The sequence below is a fragment of the Anabrus simplex genome, chromosome 2, assembly GCF_040414725.1.
Source record: "Anabrus simplex isolate iqAnaSimp1 chromosome 2, ASM4041472v1, whole genome shotgun sequence".
Lineage (NCBI taxonomy): Eukaryota > Metazoa > Arthropoda > Insecta > Orthoptera > Tettigoniidae > Anabrus > Anabrus simplex.
Window position 1 is genome coordinate 321,805,286 of NC_090266.1, and position 22,968 is coordinate 321,828,253.

The 22,968-nt window shown below is 39.1% G+C and overlaps 1 protein-coding gene across 4 annotated transcripts in view; it reads right to left on the reverse strand.

Annotated features, from left to right (window-relative positions):
* LOC136862802 (ankyrin repeat domain-containing protein 13C) overlaps positions 1-22,968 on the reverse strand; it is a 448,136-nt gene that overhangs the window by 104,533 nt on the left and 320,635 nt on the right. For all 4 annotated transcript variants that reach the window (XM_067139061.2, XM_067139060.2, XM_067139059.2 and 1 more), the window contains exon 6: positions 7,036-7,167. In XM_067139061.2, coding sequence (XP_066995162.1) covers positions 7,036-7,167 — 132 coding nt within the window. The remainder of the gene's footprint in view (positions 1-7,035; positions 7,168-22,968) is intronic.

The window sequence follows — 22,968 nt, forward strand, 5'->3', positions numbered from 1 at the left end:
CTTTCACAATTAATTAATTAATTCCTTCCTTCCTTCCTTCCTTCGAGTCTGTCAGGTGTAGGGACTAAGGATGTGAGCAGCTTCACTGGTCGACTGGCCCCGACATTATGCTTTCCTCAAGGAGGTCGAACGTCGGACAGAACCCGACATATAATTTACAAACATCCTGTGGCAATTATATGCTTCATTGCGTAATATCGATGGTTGTGTTAACTTCTTGGAGGAGTTAATAAAATATTTCATTATATATCGAAATACTAGTATCGAATTCCAGAAGGAGTTTTCTATTTATGTTCTGCATACTCATTGTGTACAATGGCATCTACCAGCAATATAGATAGCAAATGCAAACCTATATTTTAGAGCGATTCAGACATTACTGATGCACTTGAAAATTCTGACAGCGATACCACATTTTTTGTCAGGTATTTCTAAAGAAATTAAGAGAAAACTGGTGGAAGAACTACCAATAATAATATAAGAACATTTATTGGACTCCAACCTATTCAATACATTACAGGTTTAATACATTATCGGTTGGAGTCCAATAAATTTTCTTACATTATTATTGAGATTCTTTCAATACGGAAAATAAAATGATTTTCATTACTTGTAATAAGGAAGAACTACCAGCCGAGAGAAAGTCTCTGGGAGGATCAGTGAAACAAGGTCATCAATCAACACATGACACATGTGAAAAGCTGAACAGGAAACCGCATTTTATTTATTCTAATGAGAAAAGCAACACAAAAGACTGCGCAATGTGCTCAAATACGAAAATCAAGGGGGGTCGACGGAGACTATGTACTTTTGTGCAAATTGTGGAAAGAAACCTGGTTTGTATCCAGGTGTTTGTTTCAGACTGTACCAGACGAGAGATTACAGGACTAAAAATCAGCCCTGTATATGAAGATTCAACCCTGTATTTAAAATTTTGTTAAATTAAAGCATTTATGTGAAACTTGTAAAACTTGCCCCTTTTAAATATGACCTGCGGAGCAAACATTCTCTATTTAAATACGACTGCTAAATGTTAAGGAGTATCGGGAAGAGTTTCAGAGTTTGAGGGAGATAATTAGGACTCTAACAGAGAATAGGAAAGAAGCTAGATCTCTCTCAAACAATGTACAGGATAAGATAGGTATAAAAGAGTGACGGGAAGGATGGGGAGAAGTTGTGGAAGACAAGTGGGCTAATGTTTCAAGGGGAAAAGGTGTCTAATAAAGGACAGAGTTTAGGAGAGTTATTGGTAAGGAACTGGTATGAGTAACTGCAGCAAGAACAGAGGAGAGATAAACAGCGAAGTGTTACAAAGGAGGGGGAAGACAAGAGGAAAGGGAACGGTAGGGAAGGGAAACAGACTACATGACGATAAAAGGGAGGGGGTCGTCGCTATAAGACCTATCTGTGTCGGTGCGACGTAAAGCAAATAACACAAAAAAAGGGGGAGGTGGAACAGGGTCATGAGCGAGAAAAAAGGGAGGAGGAAGTAAGTTCTGCAGCCATCAGGGAAGATACAGGAGACCAAGAGGGCAGGTGATCTAATGAGGTGGGAGGGGCTGGGGCCCTGATCATGAGTGACCCTATTATTCGGCATATGGGGAAAGCACGTGGAGGAAAGTAAACCAGGGTAGTGTGTTATCGAGGAATTACGTTAAAGTAGATGTTGAGGAAAGAAGAAGGGAAGAAGGAGGGTAAGGAGAAGATGGTGGCTTTTCCGAACGGTACCAACAACATAAGGCAAGCAGGAATAGGTACAGCATAATTGGAGATGTGTGGGAGCTGGTTAATACAGTGCAGGAGAAGTTTAAGTTAGCAGATTATTGTCAGTAGAATACCGCCTGGAGGGTGGTCAGAGATTTAAAGGAGACTAGATGGTACGTGGAAAGCTGGGAGAGGGGTAGGAGAATAGGATCTGCAATCCAATGCCCTTCACTTGAATCGCACTGGTACGTATAAGTTAGGAGGTTTGTTAACCCCTTAACTGGTTTTGATGCCTAAAGGCGTCAACAGCTGTCGCACGAGTATTGGGTTTGACGCCTTTAGGCGTTCTTGTGCTTCTAAATGTATTCTTATGTAGGGTTAGCTGCTATAGGCGTCTGACTATTCTTAATCACTTCTGCCACCTACTATCGTAATTTAAAACAAATTCCATTCATATTAGATGTTATTATTGCTGCCCTATTCATTTCTATCCGGTCTCACGCCAGTCGGGTAGTTTGTGCCTAGGCGGCAGTCCAACAGTTGTCTCGTGTTGCCTCGTATGGTCCGCGCCAAATTCTTCGTAAATAATTTATTTGTGTATATGTACATTGAAATAACTAAATTTGCGAGTTATTGTCATCGTTGTTGTTGTTACTACGATACAGTTGTTCTGCAAACTGCACTGTCCATGTTCTGATAACTTTTTGTAAATTTGTCTGTATATGATGGTAAACTGTTCCGTGTGACGTGATAATAGCTTGGTAGGGTAAGACATTGAATTATCTGAGAATCCGCTGACCGGATGTAGGAATCACTCAAGGAAATGTTGTGTTGTGTGCCTGTCAAACCAAAGACGACAGAAAACTGTCTAGTACTGTGAGGAATGTGACGTGGCACTTTGTGCTTGCTTGTCCTTGCTTCCGTATTTACCACTCTGTGCGCAATTTCTGAATGACCTATGAACCAGAAAGTATGTAGAACCTATTGATGCATATCTGAAAACTTGAAAAATGCCATCATGAAAATGAAAGGAACACTTTTTAAATTCACTTTTGTATGAACACTCTGTGTATACATGTATATATTTATGGGTTTACAAGAAAAACAGTAATAACATAACGCTATTGAATTTCTACTATATCACTCATAATTTAAATAAATCAAGTAAAATATATTTTTCTGTTGAGTATTTACATCAACGCCGGCCCGTGGTGTAGGGGTGCCTGCCTCTTACCTGGAAGCCTCGGGTTCGATTCCCGGCCAGGTCAGGGATTTTCACCTGGACCCGAGGGCTGGTTCGAATTCCACTCAGCCTACGTGAGAGTTATCTCTAGCATATGATGCTCAATAAGAATGAGCGAAACTTGTCCTATTTGTAATATCTATTAATGGTTTTATCCTAAATATAAAGGACTATTGTGTATTGGAAAGGTGGTTTTTATTAAACTTCTTAACATAATCGTATACGATAATACTAAAATACTAAATTTGTGTTAACCGTACTTAAGAAGGAGCAGTTTCAATTCCTGTCAGAAAGCCCAGTGACTATTCACTGCCCTGAGGGAAATGCCGAAAACCTGTTCAGTAATACACTTGAAAAAAGTAAAAAAAAATATACAACTAACCCTGGACATAATGTAGACGTTTTGCAAGTACGAGCATTTGATGAAACTCGCTCCGTTTTCATGTAGAACTGTTGAAATGCGCTCTGTCTCCTTCCAATTGTTGTGAACACACTCTGCTTTACGATATCCGAGGATTCTCTAAGCAATACCACCCGAATGCGATGCTAAGATGGTCCCTTACGCAGGTTCACTGCCGATCGCTTTTCCAGTACAGTACTTTCTCAAATTAGTGCAATGACTGAACGTTTACACCAAGATCCGTAAGTATGCCGTAGCCGTCCTTTCGAGAGATACAGTTTCTTGAAAAATGCATGATCGAGGATTTAGCGTTGATGGGACTGAAATTTCTGGATGGTTGATCCGGGAAATCGTTTCTCTGAGGAACGGATAATGCAGGATTTTTACAACGTGATTTAATTAGGATGCTTGTAGGACCAAGTAATTTGAACTAATAATACAGGAAAACGCAGTTTCCGGGAATGTATAATCGAGGTTCTACTGTAGTTAACAATAAACAACATTGGCATTCTGAACTGTATAAGCGCGTGCATGGGTGAATTTTACCCTGTCCATGCTCCTCTCACACTATAAGCAGAACTAACAAAGCCATGCACCTGATTCACAGTTACAACATTTAGAAGAATTCACTCAAAAGTTACTGAGGGAGGAAGCCTGAAGAGCTGCTTTTTTTTTTTTATTTTTTTTTTAACGTCGCACCGACACAGATAGGTTTTATGGCAACGATGGGATAGGAAAGGCCTAGGAATAGGAAGGAAGCGGCCGTGGCCTTAATTAAGGTGCAGCCCCAGCATTTGCCTGGTGTGAAAATGGGAAACCACGGAAAACCATCTTCAGGGCTGTCGACAGTGGGGTTCGAACCCACTATCTCCCGAAAACTGGATACTGGCCGCACTTAACGGACTGCAGCTATCGAGCTCAGTAGCCTGAAGAGCGCATTAGAAAGAAATGAAATATACATTTCATTTTAGCCAGGGTAATTTTTACCTACACGCTCGTCCTTACGGGTTAAACACAATTGTAAGCAACCGAAAGGAGATTGAGGATGCTTGTCTGGCAGGAGGAAGTGCCAAATTCCATAAAACCCAGTTCCCAGATTCAGAAGATGTTCTGGAAAAATGGTTTAAACAAGCACGGGCTTCTAATATTCCTATTGATGGCACAGCGATTCGGGCCGCAGCATGACATTTAACCGCCAAAATAGGATTATGTAACCAAAGCATCTAATGGATAGCTTAAAGGTCAAAAAAGAAAAAAAACCTCTCTTTCAAATCTGTATGCGGGGAGGCTGCCAGTGTCAATATCGATACTGTTCAGAACTGGAGAGAAAAGACACTGCTGGAAATATTAAAAGACTGTAGCCCAAATAATACTATTAAAAGATGAAACAGGGCTATTTTTCCAGCTTCTTCCCTATAAAACATACACGTTCAAGGGTGAGAAATACCATGCAGGTGAACTCGGTAAAGAGAGAATAACAGTACTATTAGCTGCAACGAGAGTATTATGGAGAAATTGATGCTGCTCCTAACAGGGAGGCAGAAGAATCCATGCAGTTTTAAGAATGTACGCACCTTTCCATGTCAGTACACGGCAAATACCAATGCTCAGATGACTTCTTCAATTTTTGAGAACTTCTTGTGGTGACTTGATGCCACAATGGAAGTGCGGCAGAGGAAAATCTTATTGTTCATTGACCAATGGGCTGCACACCTAAGTGACACATCTTATTTGAGAAATGTACGTGTGGCATTTCTTTCCGCAAACTGTACACGCCATCTCCAACCACTGGACCAGAAGATCATCTGTTGTGTGAAGTAAAAATATAGAAAGATGCTCGCACAGAAGAGGTTGGCTCTCCTGAAAGTGGCTTCAACATGAAATCTAAATTTTGGATGCCATGCACTTCCTAAAATGTGCTAGGGAATCTGTAAACGAGACCACCATTCGTAACTTATTATGGGCTTCATTTGTTCAGCGCTGATGTGGTTTCAATGGGAATAATTGAAAGTACTGATCATATGGATGGATAATAAAGCCACCTGGGAGAGAAGAGGAAAATTTTGCCACACTTGTTGATTGTATTGACAATGTTGCCACCAGCGAAGTGCAGACGGTAGATGAAATTCATGAACAGCTGATCGATAAAGACAGTAAAAAGCAACAACCCGAGAATGACCAATGAGACCTGAGCATCAGTACCAATGCATTCGGCGGGAGTAGAAGCTATGGACTTAGAGCGATGTATAGTGTCAGGTTTTGTCGTGGATGACAATGTAATGAATTACGTTACCAAACCCGAAACTCTAGTATGTAATTTGGAACGAAATAAGCAGCAGTCACTTTAGACATGCTGATGCGCAAGTTACTCTGTGTATTTTTAAACGCACTTAACTAAGTGAGTTGGCCATGCAGTTAATTGCGCGCAGCTGTGAGCTTGCATTCAGGAGATAGTGGGTTCGAACCCCAACGTTTGCCGCCCTGAAGATGGTTTTCTGTGGTTTCCCCCATTTTCACACCAGGCAAATGATGCGGCTGAACGTTAACATGCGAGAGGTCGCGCCCGTTTTAGAACACGAGAAGTCTCGAGAAGGCAAATTGCTCACGCTTAATACTTTAATGAGCTGCTATTTTCCTTCTGCAGTGAATGCTCTGATAAAAATATAAATATGTACCCTGTTTAACTGCCTTTCAACTAGTACTAACATAATTACCCAGTAAAAATATTTTCTCAATATAAAAAATTGAATTTTTTCGCAAAATCTGGTAAAATCACGTGAGTTTTTAAAGAGTGTGGAGGTCGTGCGTGAGGAAATTGCCTCAACGTTTGCATTTTTACATTTCAATGAATAATTTGGTCACAATTCAAGAAAAAACTGCAGCACTACACTTCAATGAAAGCTACCTTAAAGATCATGAACTTTACTTAAGAAACTTTCTTGGAAATGCAGTCATGTAAGAATGCACTACCCGAGGGGTTGCACGAAGGCAATTTGCCGTGGCAGATGTGAGTGTGAAAGAAAACAAACTACTCTGGAACGTAGCAGGCAATACACTGATGATAATCAACCTCAGGCAGGAGAGAGGAAGTGGAGGGATGAAAGGAGCGCCCTAAACCCTACAGTGGCTAGCAATGAAATTATTAACAAGTGCGGCAAATTGCCGCGGGCGCGACCTCTCGCGTGTTAATTAAGGCCACAGCCGCTTTACTTATACTTCAAGCCCTTTCCTGTCCCATCATCGCTGAAGACCTATCTGTGTTGGTGCGATGTAAAGCCAATTGTAAAAATAAAAAATTAACAGGTTTCCTTATTCTGAATCAAATTCTTGACAATTTTTGGGCATTTTATTTTTATGCAAATACTAACATGCATAATTAATGGTTTTCCTCGATGTTTTACTATGTTGGTGTTTTTAACATGTACTATTTCTTTATTTATTTCATTTATTACTGAATAATTGTAAACACTTCTTTCTTTGTTTTTATCTAATTATTTCAATGTTCAAACCTGACTTTTAATTTAACAGCATTCATTTTTTAGCAAGTTTCCTGTTTATGTTATTTCATTTTGGTCCCCAGAGAAATGTCCTAACCAGTTTCGGCTGTAAATACTTCTCAAAGAATGATCTATGTTGCTCATAATATGTAAAACTAAGTAATATGAGTAAAAATGCTCAGAAATCCTACCTTTTTGTCTTCCCTGAATATCCATCCTGTTTGCGCACGTGTGAAGGTAATGGACTTGGTTGACATCTGAGCTGCCATAATATCACTACTCATCAATATATCTACTTCATCTTCTATTTCAGCTTCTGTTTCCTGGAAAACAAGTGCAATTAAAAACACACACAAATATGACAAAATAAAAAGTCATCAAATTGTAATGCAGGTTTTCAAAAGGAAATGACAAAGAAAGGTTAATGGGAAATTGCCCCACAAATCACAAGCATCAATTCTCCTTACTCAGCTTAGACAAACCAAATAAGGTTGTTTTCTATTTCATTTCACCATTACGATCCTGACCTAGCCTATGTGGCCTAAAGCTGTTCTTGACCAAGTCCATGCATTCCAATCTGGGTCTTTCTCAGCCTCTCCTTCGTATTGCTCTTTGGAGGCCACACGGCATCATATCTGAAAAATGTCAAGCCATTCAGTGACAGATCTGCTTTATCACCTGGAATCTGAAAATTAATCAGCAATCAAACCTAGAAGAGAAAATATTTTCTGTACTCTGATATGGAACAAATCAGTAACTGACTTTTCCTTTGTTCAGCGCAAAAATAAAACCCTACATTTTCTTACATCCAGTTCAGGTGGCAAATACACTTGCATGATTTTTCTCTATGTGGCTGCTCTCCCTCATTTCACATTCATCCAGTTTTTTATAATGTCTTCAGTCAATGACTGGTCTGCAGCACTAGTTTTGCCACCACCTCATCCTTAACAGCATTAAATGGTCATGATTTCAAAGTGGGAGGGGCATTTCCCTCCCTTCCCTGCAATGCATGTTTGTCATCCTCCCTTCCCACAAAATGGCTAAAGACTGTAATTACATCGTCTCGTACTCAAGTTATATCCTTTAACAGCCCGCAAGGTACATTGTTTGGTACATTACTTCCTGTTAACTTTCCCAATTCCCTGCTTTGGGATATCAATCTCTTGAATATGACCATTATTTTCATAATACAGTATACATTTCTTAACTTTCAAAGACTGCCAGACATTTCTCACAATTGATTATAACCAAGATAGTTCAATTTTGTCCGTACTGACTTACATTCAATCTATGAAAACGCTTTTCCGCCTTGTCAATACTTCACAGTTCATTATACTCTCTCCCATACATGTTTCGAGAGCACAACTGCTCCCTTCCTCAGCGGTGAAAAACATCAAACAAAAATCCTTCGACTCGACATATTTGTACAATACAGTCACAAATTATACATCAAATCTTGAAAGCATTAAATATCCCTTTTATGTCTAAAAGGTTCACTTATCCTTACTATGTCGTTTAGTAAAAACTTGAAAAAAAAAAAAAACCCCTGCAAATCACAAAATGAATAAAACCTATTAAGTTAGTCACTAAACACTAAAATTTGAAAGGCTGTCTGCTGAGTTCTTGGAAACTTCTCCTTTCCTTAAAATCTTATTTACACCTGAAAAGAAAACATATTTTCATTTCTTAATCTGTAATTCAAATATCTTATTTGTATACTTTATTCCAAAAAAATTGTCAATTGACTTACTGCTAAAGTTCTAAGACCCTTCATATAAACCGGAATTTCTCCTCTTAATCTCATCCAACCATGCGAGCCATTTTTAACCGTCAAGTTCCTTTAAGATAAACCACCATCAAAACAACATAGAGACGTTTTTACAAAAAAGACGACAACTCAGATGGCTAGTGAAAACTTGTATCACTTCAGTTTCAGTTGGTACCAAATTTGTCAAAATTAAAACAAAAGTACACTTGTCTGAATGACACAAACATGTCGTTGCTCCTGTGCTTGCTTCCACTGACCGTACGACGACAGCTGCTACTTGGGACGCTATGCTGCCAGTTACGTAATGTAGGGAAGGGGAGGAGAAGCGTGTCAACAACCAGAACTATTTCTTTCTCTTTCTCCCCTATGATTGTATGCTAATTTGTACATCACATTTTCTTCATTCCGCAGTTAATTTAAATTATTCACATTATTGCTTGTCAGATCTACATATATATACACCGTATAATCTCGAATACCACCCGCATTCGGGAGATAGTAGGTTCGAACCCCACTGTCGGCAGCCCTGAAAATGGTTTTCCGTGGTTTCCCATTTTCACACCAGGCAAATGCTGGGGCTGTACCTTAATTAAGGCCACGGCCGCTTCCGTCCCAGTCCTAGCCCTTTCCTGCCCCATCGTCGCCATAAGACCCATCTGTGTCGGTGCGACGTAAAGCAACTAGCAAAAAAAAATACCACCCGCCACCGAACAAGACCCACACCCTTATTATGAAAGAACAATATTTTTTTTTTAAAAAAGTTAAGTCAAACTTATTTACAATCTTTACTAACACACATCAAATGATTAGAAAATACAAATAAAAGTAATCAAATCCGTCCGTCCGTCCATCCATCCATCCATCCATCCACCCACCCACCCACCCACCATCATCATCAGTACCAACTTCGGAACTTTCATCACCATCACATTCCCACAAAATGTCGTCATCGCTGCCATCCATAGCATTTGAAATGCTACATTTCCTGAAGCTCTTCCATATGAGGTCTCCAGGGATACGATTCCATGCCGTCAAAATCCACGAACACAGCAGCTGAACTTCCGGGCTGAGTCCTGCAGCCAGACCCACCGCGGAGCACTTCAAACCAACGGGCTCTGGCAGCCCAGCCCGTGCAGTGCAGTTCTCCTCCGATGCAGCCGCATACTGGCCCACAGCACTGGTCTCATCCAGCCCAACGCAGTCCATCGCACTGGGCGGGATCAGTAGAATAACCTTGAGTACTTCTTCACTATAACATATGCGCCGCGCACAACGAAATGTTCACGTCACACTACTATTCAGATCACTCACTGTATGAATTCCTGTATGCTAATAACATATCTCAAAGTAGGCTAATCACATTTTGAAATTAAATAGTAGAGATTTCTCCTGCACTATAATAATAATAATAATAATAATAATAATAATAATAATAATAATAATAATAGAAAACAAACAGAAACTTCATTATAAACTAATATTTGTCTGCAATTGACAAAGTTAACTGAAAATGAATCTAAATAATACGAAGCATATTCATAGGACTTCATTAACGTTTACTTCAAAATAAAATACAAACTGAAATGACGTGCAATATGCCAACAGCAAAAACAAACCTGAACATAGCTTTTACTTAGTGTGCGTAGTTTATTGGTCATTGCTAATGGTGGCGGAATGGAATTACTGTGAATGAAAAGAAGAGCATCAACATTGTCTGGTTGTAGAAGAGACCATCGTGCGTTGAGAATGAAGCCCGCTGAACTGAAATTTCTCTCTGAAGCTGAACTTGATGCTTGCATACATAATTCTTTCTTAGCGATCTGGTGAAATTTTGGATAGTTTTGTCCATTTGTTCTCTAATAGGACACTATATCTTCTTCCATTCCACAATTTTGCTGTAAATATCTTGCTCACTTCGAACATTGATATCGGAATTAGAAAGATGTTTTCGAAGACTTTCGTGTGGAGCGTGGCATTGTATGGAAGTGAAACATGGACGATAACTAGCTCAGGAAGAAAGAGAATAGAAGCTTTTGAAATGTGGTGATACAGAAGAATGCTGAAGGTGAGATGGATAGATTGAATCACGAATGAAGAGATACTGGATCGAATTGGTGAGAGGAGATCGATTTGGCTAAATTTGACGAGAAGAGATAGAATGATAGGACACATCTTAAGACACCCAGGACTTGTTCAGTTGGTTTTTGAAGGAAGTGTAGGTGGTAAGAACGGTAGGGGTAGACCGAGGTATGAATATGACAAGCAGATTAGAGCACATGTAGGATGCAATAGTTACGTAGAAATGAAAAGGTTAGCACAGGATAGGGTGGCATGGAGAGCTGCATCAAACCAGTCTATGGACTGATGACTCAAACAACAAACATCTTTCCAGCTCATCTGTTGGAACAGGAGCATCATGAACGTCAGTCCACGAAGAAAACTTCATTACTTTGGCAGGTTGTGGCATATATCTCAAATATTATTATAATATTTGTAGATCCACCTGTTCAATACAATACAATACAATACAATACAATACAATACAATACAATACAATACAATATAATACACTATTTCATGTGGTTAAAATTTATACATAATACATAAGTCATAGGTACATGTTTCACCCTTTTTTAAGAGCACCATCAGCCTATATAAAAAAATTAATGGATATGGAATCTTTCTAATCTTATAAACTATAGAGTAAAATGTTGGACAATGATTTCATAAAATATTATAGGCCCCTACTATAACGTCTAAAATAATGATATTGCACAGAAAGTATGTTCAAAATACTGTGAATTAACAGTTTTTGAAGATTAAAACATGGTGTAAGCACAATCATCCGTCACAGTCTTAATGATGTATAAGAAGAGGATCCATTTTGGTTTTAAATGCTCAAATATTCATGATTAACCATGTTTTAATCTTCAAAAGCTGTTAATTCACAGTATTTTTAACATACATTCTGAGCAATATCATTATTTTAGACATTATAGTAGGGGCCTATAATATTTTATGAAATCATTATCCAACCTTTTACTGTATAGTTAATAAGATTAGAAAGATTCCATATCCATTAATTTTTAAGATTGATATAGGCTGATGATGCCTGTAAAAAAAGGGTGAAACATGTACCTATGACTTATGTATTATGTATAAATTTTAACCACATGAAATAATAGTGGATTATTTTTGTATTGTATTGAATAGGTGGATCTATAAATATTATAATAATATTTGAGATATACGTCAACTTCAATACGGAACCAAAATGAGAATAGCTACTTGTAAGGTTGTGGCATAGTCGTGGAGTCTGAAGACATGGAAACATTACAATGGTCGTCATTCAAGCACACCTCGTTCATCATAAGTTTTTTTTATTTAATCATACATACATACATACATACATACATACATACATACATACATACATACATACATTATCATTATAGACTGTTATGCCTTTCAGCGTTCAGTCTGCAAGCCTCTGAGACTAAACGTCGCCACAATCCTCGATTTGCAACTAGTGTTGTGGCCTCATTTAGTTCCATACCTCTTATCTTTAAATCGTTAGAAACCAAGTCTAACCATCGTCGTCTTGGTCTCCCTCTACTTCTCTTACCCTCCATAACAGAGTCCATTATTCTCCTAGGTAACCTATCCTCCTCCATTCGCCTCACATGACCCCACCACTGAAGCCGGTTTATGCGTGCAGCTTCATCCATCGAGTTCATTCCTAAATTAGCCTTTATCTCCTGCCATTGTTCCCACCTGTTTGTACCAGCAATCATTCTCGCTACTTTCATGTCTGTTACTTCTAACTTATGAATAAGATATCCTGAGTCCACCCAGCTTTCGCTCCCGTAAAGCAAAGTTGGTCTGAAAACAGACCGATGTAAAGATAGTTTCGTCTGGGAGCTGACTTCCTTCTTACAGAATACTGTTGATCGCAACTGCGAGCTCACTGCATTAGCTTTACTACACCTTGATTCAATCTCACTTACTATGTTACCATCCTGGGAGAACACAACCTAAATTCTTGAAATTATCGGCCTGTTCTACCTTTGTATCACCAATCTGACATTCAATTCTGTTTAATTTCTTACCTACTGACATCAATTTAGTCTTCGAGAGGCTAATTTTCATACCATACTCATTGCACCTATTTTCAAGTTCCAAGATATTAGACTGCAGACTTTCGGCACAGTCTGCCATTAAGACCAAGTCGTCAGCATAGGCCAAACTGCTTACTACATTTCCACCTAACTGAATCCCTCCCTGTCATTTTATACCTTTCAGCAGATGATCCATGTAAACTACGAACAGCAAAGGTGAAAGATTACAGCCTTGTCTAAGCCCTGTAAGTACCCTGAACCAAGAACTCATTCTACCATCAATTCTCACTGAAGCCCAATTGTCAACATAAATGCCTTTGATTGATTTTAATAATCTACCTTGAATTCCATAGTCCCCCAGTATAGCGAACATCTTTTCCCTCGGTACCCTGTCATATGCTTTCTCTAGATCTACGAAACATAAACACAACTGCCTATTCCTCTCGTAGCATTTTTCCTATACTAATATAATAGATTGTGCGAATTTTGTTAGTTTTTGTATATCTGGAGGGTAATCTCAGAAACTACTGGACCGATTCTAAAAATCCTTTTACTAATATAAATACAGTAGACTCCATTTATTATAATCAATCTGGGATGAAGATAATTTGATAACACTAACCGATTGATAACAGTAGCCGAAAAATAAAAACTGATAGGTAGCCTACTGTATTTATTCATAAGCAACATGTACTACAACGAAACACTGATTCATAACCTACATGCACCACAATGCAACACTGATTCATAACCTACATGCACTACAATGAATTACTGATCCATAACCTACATGCACTACAATGAAACACTGATTCATAACCCACATGCACTACAATGAAACACCGATTCAGAACCTACATGCACTGCAAAGAAACAAATACTGGTACACAGCACTGCAATACAGTTAACTATTTTCAGCTATGTAAAATAGTCTCTAATTGTTGTTTCCTTCTGGTTGTCTCCCAAAAGTCAATTAATGAATCTTTCATATTCATGTTGTTTTTGGAAGTCCACTGACCTACGCTGAACACCTCGTCATAAGATATCCAGCGAATGTCGTATTTCAGCATTCGTTGGTGTTAGGGAAGTTCGGCAACATCGTCGTCATCAGCATCACTATCTTCTGCTCCATGCTATTTACTTCACATATCTAATTCTGTGGAAGTAACTGCCTCACATGTCGTCTTCTGTCTGTTTCGCATCAGTAATGATGCCCTCATCAATGTTCATCCATTCCTGAAATTCATCTTCCGTTAAGCCTGTTGGATGAAGTTCAATATTCTCCTCTCCTTCTGGTAATTCACTTGTATGCACTCTAATCACATACTTGAGAATGAAATCCTTGAAAGCAAATGTGATAACATAAACCGAATTCATGATCACAATAAACGGAAGATTTTCAATGTTTCAGTATTTGTCCATACAGGACTTCATAAAAGTGATTATATAATATGGTTGATAACATTATCCATGATTACAATAAACGGCGCCCACTGTATACATTATCCCTGAGGGACATGTGCAGTATTTTATTTTCAAAACAATTCGAGGTGGGGAGCAATGGGGGAGACATAAAAATAATACGCTAATATAGGTGAAATATCGAATTTGGCATCCAAGGATGAGGCAAAGCTCATTTTAAGCGCCCTGACTCAAAGAACAAAACTCGGTAAGCCCTATGGGCCCGAAAACCATGTTTTAAGGCCCTAAAACCAACCGTTATGGAGATATTGGCACCACACTACCCCTGCTCTCGGAATCGGATAAAGAAATTAACTGCCGTAACATGGCAGAGTCAGCTCCAGGATTCTAGAGCAGCGAGATTATGCGTGTATGTTTGGGCATAGCTGCCAACCAAAATTTGTACACATAAGCCCTGAACATGTCTACAATATAACTCAAAAACTTTAAGTGTTACAGACGTGAAGTGGTATTTATAATCTCTTTTAAAAATAAAGAGGCATGTATTATTTTGTTTTCGGAAAAAACACTTAAGGGGAGGGGCGGGGGTGAAAAGGACTGAAATGTAGGTTGGTGTGAATTTTTAAGATGAGCATATCTACAGTATATCTCAAACACTTCACATGTTACAGATGTGAAAATTGATATTTTTAATATTTAAAAAAACCCAGGTATTTTGTTTATGGAAAATACACTTAACCCCCTTCAACTGAAAAGATTGAATTATTTATATTAGGGTACTGATATCTCAAAAAATGAAGTTGTTACAGACGAAAAAAACTGCTATTTAGAGTCTGCTTTAAAAAGAAAGAAATACGTATTATTTTGGTTTCGGAAAATCCACTTAAGGGGGGATGAAAGGACTGAAATATTAGTTGCTATTGGCTTTACGTCGCACCGACGCACATGTCTTATGGCGACGATGGGACAGGAAAGGGCTAGGACTGGGAAGGAAGAAGCCGTGGCCTTAATTAAGGTACAGCCCCCGCATTTGCCTGATGTGAAAATGGGAAACCACGGAAAACCATCTTCAGGGCTGCCGACAGTGGGGTTCGAACCTACTCTCTCCCGAATACTGGATACTGGCCGCACTTAAGCGACTGCAGCTATCGAGCTTGATGAAATATTAGTTGAAATATTCATATGAGGATACAAATACACTAAAACCTCCCTATAACGGACACCTTCGGGACCGAAAAAAATGTCCGTTATGAAGGGGTGTCCACCCGCGAGAGCTTATGAAACCGTTACCATTAAATATAAGTTGGAACACAATAACCCATGTATTGTATGTGTTAACAATTCTCGCAAATGTACCTTTAATTGTATACTGTATACAGTATTGTACTATATACTGCACTGTACTCACATGAGAAAGTTGTAGATGGGCTGCTGCAGCTGCGATGCACTGAATTAAAGAGACAAACACACTTCTATGGAAACCTCTACTGAGCACACTGTACACTATTACCGTTCACCATGTTAAAATTAAGAAGAACGTATGAGTTTTTGAAACTCAACCTCTAGCACAGTACAGTAAAACATTAGCACTTTAAAAAAAATCCTTAATGTTCGTTTGTTTTGTCCATTTCGGTTTAGCAATGATGTTTTCACTATGTGCAATTAAATCCTGGGTCAAATTTACACCTTTATCATCGTTTTGTTTATAATAAAATTCTTTCAGTCGCTTAACAAAGCCGAGAGCCTCACTGTACGAGGTTATTGGCAGCACATTCATTTCCGTATTTCCTTCAAAGTCGTCATTAGCATCACCTTCACTCCTGCTTTCATCAAAATCTTCATTTTTGTCCTTCCCTTGGATTGACTGAAGAATCGTTTTCGTGTCTCCACTCTCACACTCTGTTGGAATATCTGAATCAATTTCGATATAGGTGTTCACTTGTACAATGTAACCTGCTGCATTAATCAACTGTTGTGCTGTTTCCATGCTGACAGGAAGGGTATCTGATTCTATTTCGGGATGTCCACCACTAGCGGGTAACTCAGCTTTCAGAAAGCAGTTATGAATTGTTGAGGCCGTGACGTTTTCCATGCATTGGTTATCCATGAAATTGCTTGGAGAACATTCAGCCCCTTTGTCAGTGTTTGAAGGGTTACTTCATTCCCGTTAAGTTCTGATACTATGTGCTTCATCACTAACTGTCTGTACATAACCTTGCAGTTCTGGATCACTCCTTGGTCAAGCAGCTGAGAAATTACATTTGGTGGGAGAAAGATGATCTTCACATTTTGCAACTTAATTATATCCGGATGCGATGCTGCATTATTGAGGAATAATAACACTTTTCGCTCCTGGCGTATCATTTTTCTGTCCAATTGTCCTAGCCACTCTGTCATTATTTCTCTGGTCATCCATGCTTTCCTACTCGCTTTCCATTCAATGCCAAACTTCGTAACGTCCATATTTTTAAAACACCTTGGTTTTGCAGCTTTTCCTATCACAAGGGGCTCCTCCCGTTCTCCACTCATACTTGCACATAACAATACCGTAAGACATTCTTTCGCAACTTTTCCACCAGTAAAACGATTTCCTTTGAAACACAAAGTTTTGTCGGGTAAAGCACAGAAAAATAATCCAGTTTCATTGGCATTCAAAATATTTTCCGGAGCATACCCGTCTATGATTGAAGGTGTTTTTTCTTGCCAGGTGTCAACAATCTCCATATTAACACTGGATGATTCTCCGCAAACACTCTGAAGTTGATACCATGTCGCTTTCTGAATCTTTCTAGCCAGTTATTTGAGGCTTTGAAATCTCCAATTCCTAATTCTGTCGCGAATTCTAATGCTTTTGCTTGTATCATTGGTCCTGACACAGGGACATTCTGACTTCTTATTTTAGCGAACCACTCTAGCGTTGCCTTGTCAATGAGAGCTCCACTACCACTTTGAAACAGTTTAATGCGCTGTTCGTTGCCATTTAAATGACATTCCTTTACTAGCTTCTCTTGCTTTTTCACAATTTCAGCTCCCTGTGTCTTTCCAATCTTAAACACTTCGGACAGTTTACGCACACCACACTTCTCACGTTTATGATAGTCTATTATGCCTACCTTTTCTTTTAAAGTTCAAAACTTCCTCGGAGCCATGTTTACACCAACTTACTAACGTAAAATTGAACACATCAAAAGCCCACGAGTCAATGAAAAGTAACTTGACAGTAAAGGTACGAATTCCAGCGCTGTCGAGCATGTCAGATCACACAACTTCCGGAAGTGATAGCGTAGCTTAGTGTTGCCTTCCAAGAATGTGTGCAGCCAGGATCAAAAGTTACGGTGTCTGCGATTCTTGGAAGTACCCCCTGTGCAAAAAGTAAGCGAATACATACTGTACAGGACACAAATACAGTATTTTTTTAAAAAGAAATTGTCCGTTAGGAGCGGTTTAATTGGAGTTTCTCGTGGCTATGGCTTGTCCGCGTCCATAATAAAGGGGTAAATTACTCATACACGTCCGACTCGTTGGCTGAATGGTCAGCGTACTGGCCTTCGGTTCAGAGGGCCCGGGTTCGATTCCCGGCCGGGTCGGGGATTTTAACCTTCATTGGTTAATTCCAATGGTCCGGGGGCTGGGTGTTTGTGCTGTCCCCAACATCCCTGCAACTCACACACCACACATTACACTATCCTCCACCACAATAACACGCAGTTACCTACACATGGCAGATGCCGCCCACCCTCATCGGAGGGTCTGCCTACAAGGGTTGCACTCGGCTAGAAATAGCCACACGAAATTATTATTATTACTCATACACAACAGGGTATTTAATTATGGACCTAGGAAATAGTCCGTCAATGAGGGGTGCCCGCCGGTGAGAGGTGTCTGTTAAGGCAGGTTTTATTGTACACAGAAAGATAAAGAACCTCCATTATCAGGAAAGTTGTAATTATCAGCTTTTGAAAAACAGCTCCTCATGAAATATTCCTTGTTTGACACTGTAATTATCAAAGAGATTACAAATCTTTGTCTTTTATTCAGTATTAATGTTATAGAAAGCAATACTTTCCTAAGACACACTGTTACAAATGACGATGATATACTATATGGGGCTCATCCTTCACCCCAAAGAGGGGTTTCTATGGTACGGAGGAATACATCATTACCTATGTAGACGTTGCAGAAGTTACACACTCAGTCAGAAAGGACACAGCTACAGTCTTCTTTAACGTTGAGGGAGTTTGAACATTCTTGAAAATTAACATATTCACATCAACCAAAAGCACAATCCCAGGCACAAACTCAATGAAATTACAGAAAGGAACATTTTATTTGAAGAATTGACAAACATTAGCAATCGACAACAGACAGCAAAAACTTTCGTAATACATGTTCAATAAGCTATTCCCTCCACTTCGGTCACCAATCTTCCCCTCACCAGCAACAGCTCAGGGCAAGCAGCAGCGTGCACTTGTTCACATGACAACCTCGATTGACAGCTTCAGTTTCAAGGACTGGACGATAGGACATAAGTGTTTATATTCACTTCTCACGCATTTTTGTTCCACTTTACCTGCAGAGAGATATTTAATATTCATTTTCTGTTTCTCTGCTCATTTTAGATTTGGCAAATAAGGTTATTAGAAATCACCCATTTTTTCAATATATCATTAAGTTCTGAATCGGCAATGAGATTTTATAAATTGCCACAGAAAGTTTGTCAAGGTCCTTAAAGTCAAATGCTTACAGTCTCATGACCAGCACACAACAACATGCCAGTATTTTATTCGAGTGACATTTTTACATTGGTCATTTGATTTGATAAGAAGAAAACACTTGAACATTCTCCATCTTACAATCAGCAATTCAACGCCCATTAAAGTGGACATTTTTAATTGCAAAATCAATGTGTAATTTTAATGTTTTTAACTTGTTCTTTTTAAGGTCTGCACACGCCAACGCGGGACGCAGGAAGCGGGACCAGGATCGCAACCTACAATCCTGCGGTCGCTGTGAAGTTTGCCCTTGTTTTCACACCGGAGCAGGAAACAGTAGCTGAAATGGATTTGGCTAATTTGGCTTCTATTTCCAGCAGTTGCTGAGGCTGATGATGCAGGTTCATATTATTATTAATTACTACTACTTTATTTAGCTTATCCCAGTTATTTCTGGGGTTATTTCTGTGACCCTGAGTTGTCCAGCAATGAAACTGCATTAATAGGCAGACCCTTCTTTCTCAAAAACATTTTAGTTTCAGGCACAAGAACAAACGTGCGTGATCTCAGTCAAGGGGATCCACAGTATGAGGACATGTTGGGAATAAGCAGGGAATGAACTGTTGTAGAAAAATCATTTTAAATTTGCGAAAAGAAGAACTCACATAACACTCTGATTTAATGGAGCCTCAAATTTCCGAGACTCTGGCTACTTGAGATTCCTATTCTACATTTGGTCACAGTTTCCGGGTCAGATTCACAACAGTTGGCGCTATTGTGCGAGATGTTTGCCAAGCTACTTGAGACAGAATGCAAGGAATATACATGCCAGAACCATCTACCAAAACATGGATATAATCAGCTCAAGAATACTATAGAATGTGATAATTCCCAAACTGTATTGGTAGTATCGACAAAGTAATCCTGGTGAGGGTCCCATACACTGGAACCATACTCTAGTTGGGGTCTCACCAGAGACAAATATGCTCTCTCCTTTACATCCTTACTACATCCCCTAAATACCCTCATAACCATGTGCAGAGATCTGTACCCTTTATTTACAATCATATTTATGTGATTACCCCAATCAAGATCTTTCGTTATATTAATACCTATTGTCCGGTCCCATGTCCGGAATGAGAAAGGAGGAGGGTTTGCTGGTATGGCACCCAGCTGTAAAACTGCCAACGCCGAGTGTTGGGTGGCGGGAAATAACCTGACCCTAAGGGGGCCAACGGCTTAGGGCGAATGAGCGCCCTTGGGTGGGGTGATGGTCCCCACAGTGCAGAAAATGCCACTGGAATCCATTATGCAGCGTCTGTTCTCCAGGTTAGGGGCAGCTGCACAAGGCGTCTGTACTCCAGAGGAGTGGCCCCATTATCACATCACTGGATCACATCCAGATTTGTAATTCAGGACCTAGTCCTACACAGGTGACACCTTGACAGTCAACCATGGAAGGTCTTTTAAGGAATACTTCACCGGCTGAACCAAGAGTTCAGAGAAGGTAGCATTCGGATACGGTGGGCTGCCACCTGAAAGATACCGTGAAGTCAGAGGCACGGAAATACCCCAGTACCACATATACGAACGAGACAAAATCAAGAATCAAACCAAAGAAGATAACCTACTTCTCTACACACAATATAAACTCACTCATGCAAACCGGTAAACTAAAAGTGATCACCGACATAATGGACCAACACAAAATTCTTATCATGGGATTACAGGAAATTAGAAACACTGACCTGGATGCCTTGGAATCTCAAGGGTACAGACTTTATAAAGGTATACCCGGGACGAGAGTGATGAAGAATGTCCCACAATTTGGAACACGATTCTTGGTCAGCCTTAAAATAATAAACTCAGTTCAAGAATTCAAATCACAGTCTCCACGACTCTCAACGCTCACCTTAAAGGCATCTAATAAAATCTATACTATAATAAATGCCCATGCTCCCACTAATGATAAAAACAACTCCTCAAAAGACCATGAGGAAACAGAAGAATTTTGGGACCTACTGGACCAGACCATAGATAACATCCCCAAGCACCGTGTAAAATTATTAATAGGTGACTTCAACGCTCAACTAGACAGAGAAAGAAAATACCGTGACATCATTGGAAAATGGCCAGCACACAAGAGAACAAATAAAAATGGAGAGAAACTAGTTGACCTGTGTAGAAACCATAATTTAATCTCAAAATCTACACGTTTTAAGAGGAAACCTCAAAAACTCAAAACATGGAAACACCCTGACCTCACTAAAGGAGAATGGCAACTGGATCACATCTGCATGGACAAATACCACCACAAAGAGATCTATAAACGTCAAAGTCCTCCGAGGAAGAGAGACAGGTTCAGATCACTACGCAGTTAAAATTAAACTCACTCCCCAGAGGAGACAACAAAAGCAAGCCCTTAAAACTAAAAGAAAAATAGATCCTATGCAGCTAATCAACAACAATAATTACCAGAAAGCAACTGAAAAAATAAAAATCACAGATAAACTTGAAGACTTAATACACAACCTTAAACAAATTGCAGAAGACCTGGCTCCAATTAAACCACGTAAAAAACACCAATGGTGGAACAGTGAATGTGATGAAACAGTGGAGAAAAGACATCAGGCATGGCTATTACATCAGTCCCAAAAAACAGAAATATCCTATCAAAATCTAGTAAAACAGTGAAAAGAAACTACCCAAGTCTTACGAAGAATAAAAAGACAACATCACAAGGACACACTGCAGTTAACTGCGGAATAATTCAATAAAACTTAATCAAGGGACTACTACAAAACCTTCGGAAAGCAGCTCCAAAAATATGAACCGCCGACCCTACTGATGAAGGATGAAAATGGTAAGCTGGCTCATAACAATAAAGACAATGCAGAAATTCTGGCTAAATATTTCAGCAAGCTTTTAAATTGTGAGGAACCTATAAAACTCTTTCATTTGGACACCAACACCCCAATAAAAACACCACCAGAGAACATCAATCCCCGCACAATAAAAGAAGTCTACCAAGCTCTGAATAAATTAAAAAACTACAGAGCGCCAGGAGAAGATCAGACCTTTGCGGAAATTCGGAAATATGCAGGAACATCAGCCAAAGTTGCCCTCCATAAGCAACTTGTCTTTATCTGGATTAAAGAAGAACTACCAGAACACTGGACAACAGCCCTCATTCACCCACTGCACAAGAAAGGAGACAAAACCAACCCTAATATCTACAGGGAAATCTCGCTCCTAGACATAACATACAAAATATTTTCAATAATCATCCTTAATAGGATAAGTTTACAACTTGAGAAAGAACTAGGAGAATATCAAGGAGGTTTCAGACCCTGGAGGAGTTGTCCTGAACAAATCATGAGTCTTAAGTTGATAATGGACTATAACAGGAGAAGAAACAGAGATATGGTGATAACATTTGTAGATTTCAAGAAAGCTTATGACTGCATCCATAGAGAATCTCTGTTTAAAATTTTAAGACCTCTTGGACTACACCCCAAATTAATAAACATGATAAAATTGCCTATCACCAACACCAAATCAAAAGTGAAGTTCAGGGGTGAAACATCAGAGACATTCGAAATTAAAACTAGACTACGGCAGGGAGATGGGCTCTCACCACTATTATTTAATTGTGCTCTAGAAATGGTAATGAGGGAATGGTTTAGGAAATGTCCCCCTAAAATAAAGATTGGCCAAAAAATCAAAACAAATTGCCTGTGTTTTGCTGATGATTTAGCATTACTAGCAGTGGACATAAAAGAAACAAAAACCTAGATATCGGAACCTCAAAACATTGCAAATAAAATTGGTCAGAAATTATGCCCCAAAAACCAACACAACCAAAAGAAGTTACCATAAATGGTAATAAAATCAAAACAGTAACTCAATTTAAATATCTTGGAGAAGTAATAACACATAACCTAAATGAAAAGATCTCTATCCAAACAAGAACAAATAGATTAGCTAAAGCACAAAAATTAACATGGGATATCTACAAAAAGAAATGTCTATGAATAAATACAAAAATTAAACACTACAACTAGAGGATTCGATCCTGGGATCCCGGCCACTTTTCAATCCCGT